This window comes from Amblyomma maculatum, chromosome 5, assembly GCF_055883805.1.
Source record: "Amblyomma maculatum isolate TAMU_Amacu chromosome 5, ASM5588380v1, whole genome shotgun sequence".
In the NCBI taxonomy this organism is placed as follows: Eukaryota; Metazoa; Arthropoda; class Arachnida; order Ixodida; family Ixodidae; genus Amblyomma; species Amblyomma maculatum.
The window spans coordinates 150105677-150124418 of record NC_139348.1 but is presented as its reverse complement, the minus strand read 5'-3'; the positions used below and the strand labels follow the sequence as shown (position 1 = coordinate 150124418).

General features: G+C 46.5%; 2 protein-coding genes across 2 annotated transcripts; both read right to left on the bottom strand.

The window, feature by feature from the left end:
- Positions 1–53: 53 nt before the first annotated feature.
- On the bottom strand, positions 54–3168 carry Ddx56 (putative ATP-dependent RNA helicase DDX56). Its single transcript, XM_084604666.1, has one exon. It carries the CDS (start codon positions 2920–2922, stop codon positions 1333–1335), a length of 1590 nt encoding a protein of 529 aa, XP_084460792.1. The 5' UTR covers positions 2923–3168; the 3' UTR covers positions 54–1332.
- A 1720-nt stretch (positions 3169–4888) lies between these two features.
- LOC146189944 (UBA-like domain-containing protein 2) lies at positions 4889–18628 on the bottom strand. Its single transcript, XM_084604669.1, has 3 exons — positions 18444–18628; positions 18262–18330; positions 4889–9621 (listed from the first exon to the last, which is right to left on the bottom strand). The coding sequence occupies exons 1-3, from the start codon at positions 18549–18551 to the stop codon at positions 9349–9351; spliced, it is 450 nt and encodes a 149-aa protein (XP_084460795.1). The 5' UTR covers positions 18552–18628; the 3' UTR covers positions 4889–9348.
- Between the last annotated feature and the right edge of the window lie 114 nt (positions 18629–18742).

The window sequence follows — 18742 nt, the reverse complement described above, 5'->3', positions numbered from 1 at the left end:
CATTTTGCACAAGGAATGCACCTTTACTTTGTTGAAAAATGAATGAATGAAGCCTTTATTTGAATGAAGGGATGGCTCTCGGCACAGAGTTTTAAGAAAGAAAATATTTTGTAGTTAGCAAACTGGCATTATTTACGCAGTCTCACATTTGTAAACTTGGGAGAAAAAAAAATGCATTCATTATGCATGTAAGTATGGCGTTAACATGAAAAAAGTGGCCCTAAACTTCACCCAAGTTGGTCTCGGCCAAGTTTTTGCAGCAGCTTCATAATGACGTCACAAAGTCGAGTGGACAAGGCCTCGATTTTTTAACAGTATAGTTAAAAGTGTGCAGAATACACCCTCCCATTGCTAATACAACCCTCTGGTTTGATGAGGAATGCTTAATGACCAGCAAAAGTGGCACAGAAATTTGATGTGACGGAACGCTGCAACTAGCCACTGTGATTTCTCGGAGTAAAATACATGCCTCTTAGAGTGACGTCTGCTACAGACGTCTCTCACATGTGACCGTTCGGAGTATCATTAGAAGCATAATGTAGTGAAATTATCCACAGCCTAAGTTTGTGTCATGTGGTTATGGGAACATGTTCTTTCAAGCCTACTGTAATGCCTGCCATTTTTGTTATATCTCATCACAAGGCCTGTTGTTGCTGGTACCAATAAATAATATTTAAAGAAAAAGAGCATCTCTTAACGTGTTGTGATGGCTGATGAGAAGCTTTACATAGTTTGAATTTCTTGTGTTGTACGCTGTCTTCTGCACTTGTATTATCACAAGCACTGGGATTTATAAGCAATGTAGGCACGGAATAGGAAGATTGTTTGCAGTGCTCATATTTTTTATTGGAAGTTATCGTTAATTCACTGCTTTATTTTGAGACAAGATATAGATATAGCCTGCCAACATATGCTGGCTAATTTGTGCAACAGCTTTACAGAAACTCAAATGAGGACATACAGTCAGACTGTTGAAAGTAAAAAAATAGCAACATCAACAAATTTTTTTCCTTTCAGCCCGACTATTTGGGACTGACACAGCCTATTCGTCAAGAGACCCATGATTCAGCCTGATGTTTTGAGATTGAGCCAGCCTCGAAATGTAGGTCTAAAATTAAAAACATTTGCTGGTGTTGCTATTTCGTGACTAAACTTCTATCCAGCCAGACGGACTTCCACTGAAGACGGTTTCATCCAGCTCACTGCTGTAGCGGCAGGGAGGTGGAATCTGAACCCTTGTAGCAGGTGTCATCACCATGCTTTCTGTTAACCCTTTTGCTGGATTTGACAGAAAAACAGCACATAACTTTTCCCAAAGTCCACAGGGAGTGATCAGTCACAACTGAAAGTCTGAAGCGGGTCATTTCGACGGGGTTTTTTACCGTACTTTCGGTTGCGCTCCTCACGGGTTTTGGGTCGCTTCACAGGTGCTGGAGCAGCTTTTGTGGCACCCTCCTTCTGAAGACTACGCTGAAGCGTTGGAGGAATGATGTAGTCTGGCAGGTGTTTGAGGTGCGGCTGGTGCTTGATGATGTGCAGCGCTTTGTCGTGCCGCAAAAGCTGCTTCTCCCTGGGGTTTTCCTCAAAGAATGACTGCAACTTCTGTGAAGACAGCATCTCGGTCTTGATTTCCTTGAGACGCGCTTCGCGCACTGCAATTCGCGTCACAGCGCGCAGAGCATCTTTGCTCCTGTACCTGAACGGCTCGATTTCTTCCATGCGAAACAGATATGGCTTCAACGTTCCCTCTGGAAGTGTCTGCTGCACAGCTTCCAAAAGGTGGGCTTCCCTGTCTTTAACAAGTGACAGCGCGGTTCCTTTACGGTCTCCTCGGGCAGTCCGTCCAACGCGGTGCTGGTAGGCCTGAACAGTCGTTGGGAAGTCGAGGTTGATGACGTTAGCGACGTTTTGGAAGTCTAGACCGCGGCACACTCCGTATTCCGGGTCCTGGTTGCGCCTACGCTTGACTCCCTTTCCCTTCTCCGCAACTGCTTCAATTCCTTTCTCGTCAGAAGCGACCATGATCTCGTAACGTCCTTCGTTGAACTGGTTTAAGATGAACGCTCGTGACGCCAGCGGGAGCTCGGAATTGAGCACACAGCACCGCACGCCAAACTGCTCAAGAAACAGCTTGACAATGAAGCAGCGGTCGACGGTGGTGACGAAGATGAGCGTCTTGCCTACCACAAGTCGCAGTTTCAAGAGCGCGCACAGCAAAGCGAACTTATCGTCTTCCTCGCATCGAATGACGTACTGTGCGAGGCGCTGCTGCTCTTCATCGCCGTCCTGAAGTTTCAGAGTCACGGGGTTGCGAAGCGCGAGCCGCTTGAGGTTCAACACCTCCGGGCTGAGAGTCGCAGATGTAAGTACGGTCTGGCAGCGATTGGGAAGCCGTGTCAGCAGCTCGTTGAGGTCCTGTTCATGGCCGAAAGACAACACCAAGTCGGCCTCGTCGATGACAAGCAGCTCGAGCTTCAGGGTGAGGTGTCCTGCCTTGATGTGGGCCAGGAGACGCGACGGTGTGCCGACCACGATCGCTGGCCGCTCGGCGAGCAGCGGTCGCTGGACGGCCAAGTCCGCGGTGCCCGACACGTCGACACAGCGCAACCACTGACCAGCCAGCTGGGATACACAACGAGCTATCTGGCCGCTGAGTTCTTTAGTGGGCGCCAGGATGATGCCTCGCGTCGCCTGCTCCTCGTCGACGCGATACTGCATCAGGCGATGGATCATTGGCAGGCAGAAGCCGCCCGTCTTGCCGCTGCCCGTGCGTGCACGGGCTAACACGTCTTTACCTTCGAGGATGAGCGGCACGGCCTTCTCCTGGATCGGCGTCGGTTTGCCCCAGCCCAGCTTGGCGATAGCCTTTAGAAGGCGGTCGTCCAGACCCATCTCGTGGAACTCGAGCTCAGTTTCCGACATGATTTCAGTGATGCGCTGCGCTGGCTAGAGCACGCGTTGCCAACTTCGCCACAGCATGGAGGCTGCCATATTGTTGCCGAAGGTCGCTGGCTCCATAGGCGTGAACGTGCGGCCTCATCGTAACGTTAATGATGTCGCTAGTACACGTTCATTATTGTGTTGACAGTTATTTGCCTTAAATTATAACTAAAACAGCTCCATTTTATAGCTATAATTAATAACTTACACATTATTAAGAATTTTGACATAAAAGCATGAGTTCAAACGATTTTCTGCGGTATGAGTAATTTTCTGCGCTTCGAGTCATTCCACGAAAACGTTTGTGCTTATTTGCACAGTATGGTAATTCGTTATAGCAAAAACAGTCAAAGTCATCCTAAAGTAGCCCTTAGCGTCATTTTCACTTCTTTGGCCAAGCAGTTATTTTAATGTGCAAGTCTCATGGTACCTTTTCGAAACTTTTTTTTTTTTTTTTTATGTTAGCGTGTTCAGTATTTATTTTAGTTATCTGGAACTAATTTATCGACCAAGACAGTGAAAAATTCCCCTGCGCCAACTAATGAGCCATTTCTGCTCGAACACCGACCGCAGGATAGTGTTTTTACATAGGAACTTGACTGCATTTTCCGGAATCGGCGAAAAACCGAAAAACTGCCAGTTGGCAGCCTTCTGCAAAACTCTTCTTCGCAGCGTCTGGCATAAGTGCTATGAGGCAACCAATGTTAGTCGTCAGCTAATTTGAGAGGCAATCGTCATCTGGCAAACTATGGTCGACGTTCCGTGAAACGAGAAAGTGAACAGATATGCACGGGCTCCAGCAAACCGGGAGGGAAGATGGAGAGTGTCTCGGAGTCCCCGTAAACTTTACCCAGCACCTCACCAGGACCTTGCTAGAAAACAAGCCAGACTAGGCCAGTCATGACTCCCATTCTTCGACTGAAAATGACTAAACCCATTTATCACAACCGCTCACGTTGCGGTCGCATAACAAAACTTTTCATATAAAGGAAAACCTACCACCAAAAGACCTACCAGCACCCTAACAGGGATCCTAACTCAGGATCCTGAGGCAACCGGACAAGAACATATTAATCCCACCCTAGCTATTGATCTTCTCGATTAATAAAGTTTTTGCAATCCAACATTCTGGCAAGGGTGGGGACGACCATCACCCTAGAGTCAATACGCCTTCACACTTGGCCAGACGGCACAGCCCGTCAAATCGACTTCACTTGCCTCTACAGAAGTACAGCTGCGCTATGCCATGCCGAGGTTTCGCAGCATGAACACAGCTGTAGTGTCCAGCAAGTTCAGAAATTGCCTGGCACCTTTAATGCACAAAATCGCATAAACGACAGGACAGAAACACGACAACATGGGCCAGTCTTGTCCTGCTGTTTCTGCAGCCTTGTTCCTCATGATGTCTCACCAACCGACCTACAACCACGCTTTATTAAGCTATTATGCTAGTCTCATAATAGTTATTTTTTTTGCATAGTATGGTTTATCAATGCTTTGATGTTCCTAGAGTATGTCGCTTGGCTAACAGGAGCGGTCAACCGGAAAGTTTAACATCTGGTCAGCGACTTATTGCTGGGGAGCATGAAAACTGGGAAAAGAAAGAGGGTCATGATGGGTGATGATGTGGCGAGTACAGTATGGTAACTTGCACCACAATCCTGAGTAGAGTCCAGTGTAGCTATCCAAGTGGGAGAAAGCTCGCACTGCCTGTAAAGCTTTTCAATTCTCCAACACCTAGTAGCAAGCTTTTAGAGAAGCCCGCTGTCAAAACGCCTAAGCGGCTAGTGTAAGCCTTTCTCAAGCATGCCACTAGTACATGCTCCTGTCTCAATTACGTAACGAGTGGAACATTCCGGGGAAAACGCCAGTTTAATTAAATATAAACACTTGTACGTGAAAGCCCCAGATCAGTGAAACAGAGAAACAAAGGCCATTGGCACCAAAGTGACTGTGACAAGACACTATTTATTCAGTCAATGAACACTTGCGCATACGTTCATCCTTGCACAACTTTCCAATCTACAGGCTCTTGGAAATGGTAACAAAAGGCTAGACATAGAAGGCTAAAACTTCATTAAACCGCAAAAGAGCATTCTCTCATTTTGATGTAACTACTATTAATGGACACAAAATAGCTCACAGTTCATTTCAACAAAACATCTGCATCATTAGAATAATCATTCAGTCTTGTAATCATTCATATTACGCCATATATACGATATAGGTAAATATCAATACTGCAACACACAATATTGCTCTGTACTCGCTAGTGTGTGCTCATTCACGCAAGTTAAACCCCACTGTTATACTCTGCACGCAACACTGTATGCACTACGGCATTCCTGGACTTGCCCAAAAGTTATGTTACAGCAAAACCTAGAAGACATGCCTGCAAACACAACGACATGACAAATTCTGCGAAAAGCTGTGCGAGTTATGGTTGTCAATTGCTCCAAGGCACATAAGCACATTGAATACTGAGAGAAACAAATTGTGTGACAAGAATTGCACATGGTGAGGGAGCTCTAGCTGGGTTACCAAGGGCCACGGTAATGAGGCAAGTTGTATCACAGTACTGAGGCAGGCACATCATGCCATACACCACAGTGCCGCGAAAGCCTCTGCTGCAAAGAGGATACTTCAACTCGTCCATTTCATGGCATCCATCTCAATGCAGTGATGCCTCAGTGTGACGAGTACAACATGTTTCCTGAAATGGACAACCCAGTTCTGTAAACCAATCCCCGTACCTCCTTTGGCAGACAAGACCGACGGGATCACCCATGCAAAGACATTTTCCTGCATGCAACAAGCAATCAGTTCAAACGTATCTTCTCTATCTCTAGCACAGGATGAAACACTCCCCTTAGCGTAGACTGAAAACAAGCTATGGAGTTCAGGTAACATCACATACACTGCCGTCTGCAGATCACGAAAAAGAAATAACTGCAAAATTAAAAAAAAAAAAAAAAAAAAAGACGCCTACATAGTGAGCAACTCTGTCGTATCCACTGCCTGTACAGTGCGGTCCACTGTTAAAGGGAACATGAGACTGCAAGGCTGCAGTGCACTGCAAAACTCTCATGAGAGCCAGTGACAAACAATGGTACTACAAGGTTCATGCGCAGTTGCTCAAGCTGCTCTTCTACAGCATGCACATGGTGCTGTCCATTCTCGCCAGCTGTCGGTGGCAACGCTTTGCAAAGTGTGTAGACCATGCGATCGCATGTTCCCTTTAACAGTGGACCGTACTGTACATGCAAAGTCCTTAGGAAACTTGTAGAATCGTGAGTGCAACCCTGGCGAATGAGTGTAATGCTTCTAGTAGCATTGGGTTCACGATGGGTCACAACCATGCTAACAACAGTGCCACTCCGCAGCTGCATCTTCCAAGCTAACGTTTCCAAGCCCAAATGTGGTGCTTTCAGTCTGGTTCAACCAGGTTAAGTCAACTATACGCTGCATGTCTTTTGCTACTGGGATATAATGAAACATGCACCTTCTTGACAGACTGGACAAATTCACAAGAGAAGTGTTCGTGGTCTCTGGAACACAGGCAAGTAGAAGCAAGTATGAACCATTGTGAGGTGTATAACATTCCTCTCAAGCAGTCAATTTCACAGGGCGGCGATTCAGAGAATGTGAATAGAAGCAAGTTTAATGTAGCTTCAGAGATTAAGTATGCCCTGCCCACTTGACCTCGGGAAGCTACTGAAGTAATATCCTTTATTATGCATTGTCAAAAAAGAAAAAAATTGGGTATAGCTGTACTTTGCCCCAAATAATCAAACTTCTCGAGCCGATCTTGGAGTGTTCTCCTAAACAGCAGTCAAGATTAGAGTCTGAGAGACGTGCCTGACGCGGATTGCATTTCGGCGACACAGCAGAGAGAATTGGGTCAAGCAACAAGTGAGAATGCTGCAACTTGGAAATGACAACTTGTGCGATGGTTGCACGTTACAAAACACTGCCGACCTCCTTATGTCCCTTTACTTAATATCCTAGGCGCTTGGCAACTGCAGTAAGCTGAAATGTTTGAGAGACTAACACTAGAGTTGATGCGTTTCATTCTAGTTACTTATCACTTCGGCATATTCCACATAATTACTACCAACAATTAAAGTACCTACTGTAAAGTGAAAATGAAAAAAAATTAACCAAGAATTATCACTTCAAAGTGTTATATGTGTGCGAGTGCCCCTGAGGAATACGAATTTAAATTTCAGGCCTTATTCTAACGCGCATCCTAAGGAAAATGAGAGCTTCAGTATCAGCTATGCAGAAGCATTGTACTGCCAGAAAGAATAGTTGAAGACAATAATGCAGTAAATAGTTAAACCTGGATGTAACCAACCTCCATGGAGTAAATTCCTCAATATTACGAAACATCCCACCTAATTCCCCGACACTACCCCACGACAATGAACACGTTGCAGCAGTTGACCCTGACATTACAACCTCTGTATGCTGACTGCTTGTTACCTAGCGCTTAGTTACTGAAAACTGAGCAAAGCTACGCAAAAGTCTCATCCCTATAAAGCACGACCTGACATTAGAACTGTCTGCGATCTCAACAAAGGGCCCCAGTTCACAACGCACCACGCTCCAAAGCAGTCGGCACACCTAGAGGCAAATGCAGCAATGTATGCTGCTTTCTCTTTTGTGATCACAGAACTTTTTTTCATGACTTTTAGGAATGAAATCCCTTATGTACTGCCCTTTCTTGATGTGGAAAATGAATATAACAAAAACCTAGATATGTAACAAAAAATTATGGACTTTCTCCAATTTCATTTGAACCAGGGTTAACTGTAAAACACCGCTAAACTTTGGCAGTTTCATTCCTGAAGTTCTCGAACCAGGGCACACTTACAAACCTCTAAGGACGCAACAGATGCGGCTAGCTTTATTTCACTGCAGAGGCATACAAGCAGAAACGTCCACTTGTTTCATTAGTGAAAAAAAAAAAAAAAAAAAAAAAAAAAAAAAAAAAAAGGCAAGAATAGGAAGCTCGCTGAAGAAGGGGAGAGGGAGATGAAAAATAACACACACACACACACACTGTCCCAATGCAAGTTTCGAAGACCAGTCTAGCCCAACCCACCACTTCCGATAAACGGAAAAATGCAACAACAAAAGCACATTCAATGCTCGCAAAAAAAAAAAAAAAAAGACATTTCACGTGTGAATTTTAGCACTGCCTCAAGTTCTGCCTACTCAAGCATTCAACAAACTTCAGCTCTTTCAACCTTCCGCAGCAAAGGTGGTGTCCACTACAGCTGTGTAGTGTTCTTTCTGGACAACCAAGAATGAGAGGACAAAAGAAAGAATCATGTGGCTAAAAACACCGAAATCACTCCTCTAATTTCGGACGTGGAGTGCTGTCTGTGCAAAGATGCAGAATTTCGAGCATCAGTACATAAAATAAACATAAAATGTCAACTGCAACTTGCCATTATGGTTGCGTACATGGCAAATCTTACTGCAAGCACTCTGCCTGAATACGGTCAAATCTGCAGATAATAGGAAGGTTAGAAGTTTGAAACTTACTAAGACTGCACATTCATCACCTAGGGAAAGCCAGACGCTAGCTTCGCTTGGTTAATTTGGTGGATAAGTGGGTGAACAAGCTCTCAGGAAAAAAACAACTGCCTCATGAATTTAAGCCCTCAGACTGTCAGTGGATACCAGTCTGGGTGGGCATGCATAAACAAACACCTGCAGTTTAAAGCATCAGCGTAAAATGCATTACAGCATTCTATTACTGCCTACCTCGTTAAGGAGGTGGCTCCAAATGCCAAATCTGGCGCCGCGTGCCACAAGGGTCATGAAACCGAAAACACGGGCCGCCAAAGTCGTATTTGGAGCGGCCCACTTCAACGAGTCATTCGAAACCCTTTTTACTTGCCAGCTACCAACTAAGCAACACTCTGCTTTGAAAAAAACAAACACAAACGGAATCGCCAGAGTGTAATTACTGATCACTGCTCCAGAGCATGCTGGCCAGATGGCAGATTCCACTGCAAGCATGCAGTAGCGCCGATGCACTGTACATCCAGTGCATGTCCGGTGCACATCTGGCTGCATACATATGGCAACCGCAGCACACCGCGCATGCAAAGGACCTGTTCCCCAGCACAAACCAGGAACACACCACTGCTATTAAGAGGTGTTACAACTCTGATGCCTGCTCCAGCCACTTTCTCAGGCGCCCCCCACTGCCGAGCGAATGTCCAGACGTGCCGTGCTCCCTTTCGAAGCAGTCGCCACGGCAACGAAGAAGCACCACCACGTCTCGTCGGCACGGGCAGCTCCACTCCCTCTCCTTCCTTCTTTGACGTTGACTCTTGCCCTTCACTTCTTTCATTATCGACGAAGGGGGGTGGGGTGGGGGGAAAGGAGAGTCTACCGTTGAGCTTCCATGGAGGATGACGAAGGTGAGGTGCTGATTGGGTAGCAACGACCCTGCGGAGAGGGGCCGACGGTCCGCTGTGGAGGATACTGGCTGGGGGCGCCCATCATCTGGCAGCCCCCCTGCAGGGTGGAAGAGGAGGACTGGTGGCCCCCCTGCAAAGGAGTCGGACCCGTTGGAGGCGTGGCCGCCGACAGCTTGGACAGAGAGAGCAGAGTCTCGGGGAAGTTGGGTGGCGTCGCTGGCGTGTTGGCGGGAGTGCACATCTGCGAGGGGAGCAACAACAAGAGGGTTCAAACATGCTACGCTGTAAATTACAAAATTCAACCGCATTACACTAACTAGCATGGTGCAACATCCCAAAGTAGCATGGCACATGTGCCGAGACATATACGTAGCAAACAATGCTGAATCAATTCTGCCCACCTTGGATTCTTTAAAGTGTGCTGTCATCACACTGTGGCCACGACGGCAGCCTTCAAATCAGCACCCAAATGCCAAAGCTACTTGGTCACTGCAGAAGCTTTATGAAGTATTAAAATTTCTTTCAAGTGAAATTTTCATATTTTGATGTGTGTACGTGAGTAAAGGTAGGAACGGTCAAGAGTATTTTAGTGCCAGCTTTAAGGCAGCAAAAATATTTCTATCTGATAGCTTCAATTTCTTGTTACCGGGAGCCCAATACTCAGAATTAAAAAGAACAACATGAATTTATATTCCAAAGCAAAAAAAAGTACCCCTTACAATTAGCACTGCTATAGAAGTGTTCTGCCATATACACAATGGCATAGTAGTGAAAGCACATTCTTGGGACCGCAGAAACAGCATTTCCAAAGGCGCAGAATGCGACCTCTGCGACTTGTGCTATGTCAGCACCAGTTACAGAAACTAAGCACGATGAAATTTACCTAGCGCCCTGCAGTGTGGTATCCCATTGCCAAGGTGGCTCTAAAGGATATTAAACACTATACACCTATTCCCTACTTTTGCCACACAACAAAGATGGTACCAAAAAAATTTCGGCTGGATATGCCAAATGTTTTCAACTTCCCAGCTTCACACGTTCAGACGACGCTGGTTTGGTTTATGAGGTTTAACGTCCCAAAGCAACTCAGGCAATGAGAGATGCCACAGTAGAGGGCTGTGGAAATTTCGACCACCTAAGATTCTTAACAAGCACCGACATCGCACAGAACAGGGGCGCTACTTTTCATCTCCATTGAAAAGTGGCCGCCGCGGCCGGGATTCAATCCCGCATCCTTGGGCACAGCAGTCAAGCATCCTAAACACTGCATCGCCATGGCATAGTCATTTCGACGATGCAGCCTTTCCAGTATAGACATGTATTCTGCTTCTCTTATAACGGCAATAGCAAGGATATGTAGAGTGGAACGGTTTTGGCATGTTTCCTTCTGAGGCCACATACTCAAAATGGGACTCAACTATTGCAGGAAGAAAAACGTAGTGAAAGATATCGGAAAAGCAAGTGGCCTGTGTCTTCGGACATAATGTGATGGTAAAGAAATAAGCGAGCTTGAATTGGTGCCGATACTGGTGCAGGTAAAGTAAAAAAACTTTCTGCCACAGGTTAACATACAAACACCAAGAGTGGACACTCGGGCCTTTTCATGGCCGAGCTCAGCGTTGCACGCTTCTGCCTGGGGGCGCTGCCCATACATGGCCTTCGAGATTTGCAAGGCTGCTGTAGGCTGGTGCGCTTTGTCACCTACACTAGGTGCACAGAGAGCAAAAGTTGGTCACAGGAGCCTATAAGTGTCCTCCTATGTTACTCTGCATTGCTCCATGCTTGCGCTGCACCCGGGCACTTGGCTTTTGTGGAAGAGGATAGTGCTACAGTTAAACTAGACAGTTCCAGAATGGAACAGTAGCCTTTTGAACTTTACCTTGGAACGATTCACATACTGCATGTACCTTCTCACCAAGGAAAGGCGCAGCCTGCACGCACTGTTCTTTCCATAAGAAAATCGTGGTAGCACAAGATGGCAGTGGAACGCAGCAGCGCCACATGTGGCAGTGATAGCAGGGGTGTAAATATGGCGACACAAACAACGTTGGGTTTCATCGATCCAAATCATTATCTCGCCAGAGACAAACATCCAGCTGAAACTAGCCACAGCAGCAAGTTCCACAGCATGGCGCTGCAGTCGTGCAACCAATCAATAAAATCAGGGATTTAATTAGTGACAAATGTGTGCCGTTTCAGTCAACTACACAAATCTAGGTGATAGAAAAGCAAAATCTGTGCAACACCCATTTCTCGGGGGCAACTTTCTGTGGCTAGGCAGTGAAATCTACAGAGCTGAAATGCACCAAGATTACACTACATCAGTAATCCATAGTGTCGATATATAGCATTATAACGTTAGTACAGTGGTGAGCAGCCTTGTCTAGAGCGCTCCGACGGCGCTGTGCGGAGCAAGTGAGCGACATCTAACGTTAGCCTCTGGGTTTGAGTTATGCGTCCAGTGCGCATGCGTGGCCAAAATAAAGCGATGCCTGCTCGCGTGTTCACGGCCTCATTTCCGTTCAGTGCTTGCGCATAATGTCGCCAGGTACGCACTGGATATGTAACAGCGGCCGGAAAAACAACGCGTTTAGCGCGAATCACGAAGCGGCTGGGCAAGTAAGTGCGAGTGATAACGGATGATCGTACGTTTCAGACACGCACTAGGCTAAGAGTTCGAGAATTGGGCCTTGTTGGTTGTTTAATGCGTTGCAGGCGTTATGTTTTATCACGTCTTTGCATTGGCTACATATGGGACACTGCATTTGGCATCCGTACAGATCTAGGAACTTGACATCCTCCAAGAGAAAATCGCCAAGGCGGCGAGCGCCGTGTATGCAGAAACGCGCGTTAATCCGCTATTGCTCGAGCTTGCTTATCTGGCCGTTTTGATACACTCGAGGAACACTGCAGCATCGCGACGCGCTGGCGACCGTTACAGCCTCGCAAATGCAGGCAGCGCGGCCCTAACGGCACAAAAGCCAATCACAAGAGAGTGGCTGGAAAAGGAAGCGGTGAGTAGGCATCCCTTTCATTTGTCGCGCATGCGCACTGGACGCATAACTCAAACCCAGAGCCTAACGTTAGATGTCGCTGACTTGCTCCGCACAGCGCCGTCGGAGCGCTCTAGACAAGGCTGCTCACCACTGTACAACACACCATGCCAATGGCTATGCCGCCTGTTGGGAAGCTCCCAAATAGGATGTAGGCTTTGCCTCCCTGTCGGTATCTGTGCTCTTTTGCTATGCACTTGTTTTGGCAAAGTACAGTCGTGCCTCGTTAATACCACCCCTGTTAATATGGATGACTCGAATTATGAACAGTTTCTGGAGATCAAATGTTTCACATAAATTTACGTCTCGTCAATATGGAAACTCACTGCCAGGACAATGGACAAGGAGAAAATGCACAGATACCATTAGGGTCATTTTTGTCCCGTTAATATGGGCAGCCATGAAAACCAAATCATACACTGCTTCAAAGATACTTTCTCTTGTAGATTTTGATGACAGGCACCACATGAACGTAGTGCCAATGACTGACTAATTGCCTTTTTTGCTTGTGGTTTCATATTTTACACTGCGAAGTTGCGCAGTCGATGCACGTTACGATTTTTTGTATTGCATGAATTTGCTTGAACAAAACTCTGACAGCAACTTGCAGCTCACTGAATGCTGATACGTAGCAGGGGTTCGTGGGAGATTAAAAGCAAAGCAATTTATTAATGAAACGCCATCGAGAACAATATGCAACTGCATCACAGTACTTTCAGTTGCATCACATTTGAAAATAACGGTGACTTGGATAATGTTCTTGTAGCTCCTAATGCCAACTTTGCTGCCCTATATTATGCTCTAAAGCAGACCTTATTCTACGAGATTTTGTTTGTTTGTCCTTTTAGAAAAAAATTCCGATTCATTATTACGGACGACTCGCTTTATGGACAGTTTAGTGCTGAAACCAAGTGTCCAAATTAACGAGGCACGACTGTATATGGTAGAATAGAATCAGGGTCACCTTAGGCTTCAGTCAATCAAAGGAGCAGGCAGGTTTTTAGAAAGGGTACTCAACCATTGATCATATCCATACAATCACCCAGGCGATAGAAAAGTGCTCGGAATATAAACAGCCTCCTATACATAGTGTTTATCGATTAAGAGAAAGCATTTGACTTAATAAAAACCTCAGCCATCGTGCAGGGTAAAGATGAGCCATATATGAAAGTACTAAAAGGTATCTATAGTAACTGCACAGCAACCATAGTCCTCCATTAAGAAAGCAACGAAATTCCCATAAAGAAAGGTGTTAGGCAAGGGGATACGATCTCCCCAGTACTATACACATCTTGCTTAGAGGACACATTCAGATACCTGGAATGAGAACAGCCAGGGATAAGGGTCGATGGGGAATACCTTAGTAATATGCGATTTGCCAATGAAAGTGCCTCGTTGAGTAGTTCAAGTGACTATTTCAAAAGAACGATCAATTTGCAGACAACTAAAGTAATGTTCAACAGGCTTGGGAAGGAACAGCAGTTTACAATTGGTAGCAAAGCACTGGAAGTGCTAGGCGAATGTGTCTTAACTGCATACTCTGACCATGAAAGGGAACTAACTAGGAGATTAAGATTGGGATGGAGAACAATTGGCAAGTACTCTCAGGTCATGACTAGCAGCTTACCATTATTATCACTCAGCAGGAAAGTATATAACAGCTGCATCTTACCGGTGCTTACCTATGAGCTGAGATGTGAAGGCTAGCGAAAAGGGTTCTGCTTAAGTTGAGGACAACACAGACAGCTATGGAATGGTTTGATTTGGTCTATGAGGTTCAACGCAAAGTGCAGGGCTCCGACAATTTGGACCACCTGGGGTTCTTTACGTGTACTGATATCACACAGCACATGGGCGCCTAACTTTTTCGCTTCCATCAAAAAGCGGCCGGGATACGATCCAGGATCCTTAGGCACAGCAGTCAAGTACACTGACCACTACACCACCGCAGTAGGGCAGCTATGGAATGGAAAATTCTAGGTATAATGTTAATACATAAAAAGCGTGCCAAGTGGGCCAGGGAATAAGATTCTAGTAGACATTCTAGTCGAAATCAAGAAGAAAAAATGGACATGGCCAGACATGCACTGCGAAAAGAGGGCAAACAATGGTAGCTAAGGGTAACAACATCATTAGCCTGACTACCCACTGCAGGGCAAAGGCCTCTCTCATATTCCTCCAATTAACCCGGTCTTGTGCGAGCTGCATCCACTTTACACCTGCAAACTTCTTAACCTCATCCGCCCACCCCTGCTAAGCTTTCCTTCCCCTGGAATTCAGTTTGTTGCCCTAAGCGACCATCGGTTATCCTTTCTTTGCGCTACATGTCCTGTCCATGCCCATTTCTTCTTGATGTTCACTAGAATGTCAGTGACGAGTCATTTCTCTGACCAACTCTGCACGTTTCCTATCCCTTAACATTATCCCTACCATTTTTCTTTCCATAGCCCTCTGCGTTGCCCTCAACTTAAGTAGAACCCTCTTTGTTAGCTTCCACGTTTTCAGCCCCATAGGTAAGTACAGGTAAGATGTAACTGCTGCATACTTTCCTCTTAAGCGATACCGGTAAGCTGCTAGTCATAACCTGCAAGTGCTTGCCAAATGCGCTCCATCCCAGTCTTATTCTTGTTATTTCCATTTCATGGTCCGGATCTGCAGTTACTAACTGTCCTAAATAGACATATTCGCCTACTACTTCCAGTGCTTTGCTACCTAACGTAAACTGCTGTTCCTTCCATAGGCTATTGAACATTACCTTAGTCTTCTGCATATTGATTTTCAAGCCTACCTTTTTACTTTTCCTGTCTAGGTCATCAATCATTCTTTGCAATTCATCCCCTGAGTTACTTAGCAAGGCAATGTCATCAGTAATTGCAATTGGAATTTTAAGGGAAGAAAAGCGTAGGCAGGATCGGCAGAACATAGGTGGTTGGATGAGGTCAAGAAATTTTTAGGGGTCAAGTGGATGCAGCTAGCACGGGACAAAGTTAATTGGAGTAATATGGGAGAGGCCTTTGCCCTCCAGTGGATATAATCTGGCTGACGAAGTGGTGTGGGACATTGATTAGCCACAAAATTTATGTTCTGCGTAGTCAGTGGCTTTAAAATTTATTTCAATGTAAAGGAAAAACAAACTAAAACAGACGTCAGATATGCCTTAACTGGTATAGTAACACCCTGAGGAAAGCCCTGCCCCAGCACCCTTGGCTTCATAGCCACAGTCACAGTCAAAGAATTTTAGCCAAAATCCTTGCCATTTCATTCACTGCCCTTGTTACAGCAATGGTATTGATGCAGGTTTATTCTTAATAAACAGGCAAATATAATTCATTTCCTGCTCAGTAAATTTCAATTGATGCCACTGCAGTGTACTGAGAAAGCACGTAGTAATGGTTGCCGTTTGCTGCACTTTTCAGCTCATAAATAATCTGTTTGCCATGAAACTAGGCTGCTTACACTATGGCCGCGGAGAGATTCTATATCTCACACACATCAAGTTGCTGTGATGCAACAGTCATCGGCAGCAATGCATTTCGCAGCCTACAAGCTTAACCTGAAAACATCTAAAGCGAAAGTTCATTCATTGCACTAAAATTACTCTTGAACTGAATTTCACTGTTTCATGGAAGCTGTATAGAATTCATGTATTTTCTAACAAGTGGTGTTGCTGTATGTACTGCTGGCAACAATGTTACAGCAGCCTTTTGAACCAGAGCCTGCATTTTGCTGCAAAGTCGTATATGCTGAGATTTTACAATTTTTCAAGGTTCTACTGTTCTGATTTTGTAACCCAAGTGCATTGCTAGGAGTGCCTCGCATTCAAGATTGCATGCAGCTGGCGTCTGAAACCTTTCAAGTTCACAAAGTTCCACACTGCTACGTTCACTCGATGGACACTGCACTGCAACAACCTGTTCTCAGGTGCTCAATGGCACCTGAGAACACTAATGGTTTGGGGGTCTCCAAAATGCTCGTGTGACAAACAACAAACCAACAGAAATTTATTCTCAGTGTGCTTTTAAAGCAGAGGAGAGCTGATAGGTATGAAAATGGACTTCTGAAAGCCCTGAAAGAGAACCAGGAAACGCTTTTCATGGTGTTAAGAATGCAAGTCTTTTCAGGGGGAAACAATTTAATAACCTGTACAGCATAGGAAATTGAGTGTGTAGACCAGATAAATAATTTGTAAATAGCATGTTACTTAACAGCCAGCCTTTAGAAGAAAGGGTCGTTCCAAACCAGCTGTCGTAAAGCTCAGAGGAGATAGATGTGCAGCACCCCCAATTAATAACAGGTATAGGCACCTCTGCTTGCAATAAAATGTTTCATGTTATTGGTGTTGATAAACAATTTTGAAAGTAAACATAAGAATATAAAGATATACAACCGAACAAGGTTGTTTTACAGCAGGTGAAATGCAAGATATCCATGGTGAACATCCTTCTGACATCAGAGGACCGATCAACAGCAGCTGCCTGATGTGAGGCGAATACTGATCTTGCCAGACAAGCCCTGTAATGAGTCATTTATCTGTTCGCCGCCAGGCACAAACATTACAGCATGCCGAGACACACACACACACGGCTGCAGCTGTTACAGCACATTTCTAGCTGGCTGGGCAATGCAACACCAAACACGGCAACAGCAAGCTAGCCGCAATCTCGACAACACTCCACTCGCTGCTCGGCAACATACGGATACCGGCTTTTCCCTGTTACGCGCGTTTTCTTTTTTTCACTCATTTTCTTCCTTTCGCTCGCGACAACCAACGCTTAGGCAACAGCCGCAGCGAGGTAGATAGCATCGAACCGCGCGGCGTCTGGTAACGTTGCGTAACTCCAACGACACCCCCTTCTCCTGTCGCGAGTTCCCCCAGCAAGGTCATGAAAGCACGCCGTCTGCGCGTGAACAGTACGGCGTCAATGAATAGGCAAGGCGCTAACAAACACACCAGCGGACGCGCTTTGCATTGGTTTGGCGGCTGAGTCAGCTGTTCCCCACCGAGTGCTTAAACGTCTTGTTTATAGTGCAAAGCGCGATCTCGTGCGTATCCGTTGGCCAACAAAAGCTTGCAAAACCCAAACGCGCCGGGGAAGCAATGGAACACACACGACGACGCCGGCAGTAGACGCATGCGCGCGTCTGCGCTGGCGTGTTTCGTTTCATCCACTTGTATGCTTTTTTTTTTCTTCCTTGGTCTCGATTTGTTTTACGGCGTTGGTGGTTGTGGCGGCGACGTCCGTGTCGAAGCGCCGCCACCAACCGACATCGCTCGGCTTCAGAACGCCCAGTCAACAGCCAAAAACGCTGGCGGAGGCTAGCTGAGGCAACACTACCTAAAAGGTGTCGGTTTGGCCATTGTTGACACCAAGTGTAAAACGAGCAGCAGTACGGGGGCCGTAGCGGCAGTGCAGTCAAGTCGATTATCAGCGCGAGCGAACCGCTGCTGGCGAATGACAGCGCGGCCCGCGCGCAGCAAACAACCGTCTTTCTCGCCGCATGCGTCACTGATAAAAGGGTCGGGACGAAAGCCGAAATGCCAGGCATGCCGAAGCAGCGGACCGCGGCTACCGCAGCTGGCTGGTGCAAGTCTAAAATAGAAAAACGAAAAGGGTGTCGCGGTGCTCAACGGCCCATACATTCGTGCCGAGACACGGAGCTCGGTGCACGTCGATAGTAGACGAGGAGGTTTAAAAGCGAGGAGGACAGAGGGAGAGCTCTACCGCTCTACACCGTCGTTGCCGTCCACGGAACGAACTCGTGGTGAAGAGCAAAGAAGAGTTGCGTCACCAAAAAGTTGGACAGGACAGAGTTTCAGGGAAGCTTACCGAGCTAAAGTGGCCCGCCGGGTGACAGCCAGGCACGGCGGCGTCTTGGAAGAAAATGCTCAGCGCCGTCTGTAGAATGAAAGAGTCGGTCGAGATATGAAGGAAGCTTTCCCGTGGCCATGTTGATGAAGGGGGGGGGGGGGGGGGCAGTGGCAATTGATCTCAGGCGACGCAGCACTTACCTCGAACTGCCAGTGGGCAGCCTGAAGTAGTTGTCTGGCCTGGTCTCTGGCGCATCCCGCCGCTTGCGCGAACTGATTGATCATGACCTGTTCACGAAGGGAATCCATGGCTGTGGATCCCCCGACGACCCACCGCCTCCTGCGCCGTTTTTCGCCTCGCTCGAGACTCTCCTAATGACGTCAGGCGGCTACGCGGGGTGCCATTGGTCATGCGCGATCACTGGCCGCCTTCTTATTGGACCGTCGTGGTGGAGCCATTTCCGCTTCCGCCTCGGCTCAAAACACGGCTGAGAAGTGTG

Coding starts and splice junctions, on each gene's coding strand:
- LOC146189944 (XM_084604669.1), bottom strand. CDS start 18,551: ATGGATTCCCTTCGTGAACAGGTCATGATCAATCAGTTCGCGCAAGCG. Junction 18,331..18,443: donor CTGCCCACTGGCAGTTCGAG/GTAAGTGCTGCG, acceptor TTCATTCTACAG/ACGGCGCTGAGCATTTTCTT. Junction 9,622..18,261: donor CGGCGGGCCACTTTAGCTCG/GTAAGCTTCCCT, acceptor CTCCCCTCGCAG/ATGTGCACTCCCGCCAACAC.
- Ddx56 (XM_084604666.1), bottom strand. CDS start 2,922: ATGTCGGAAACTGAGCTCGAGTTCCACGAGATGGGTCTGGACGACCGC.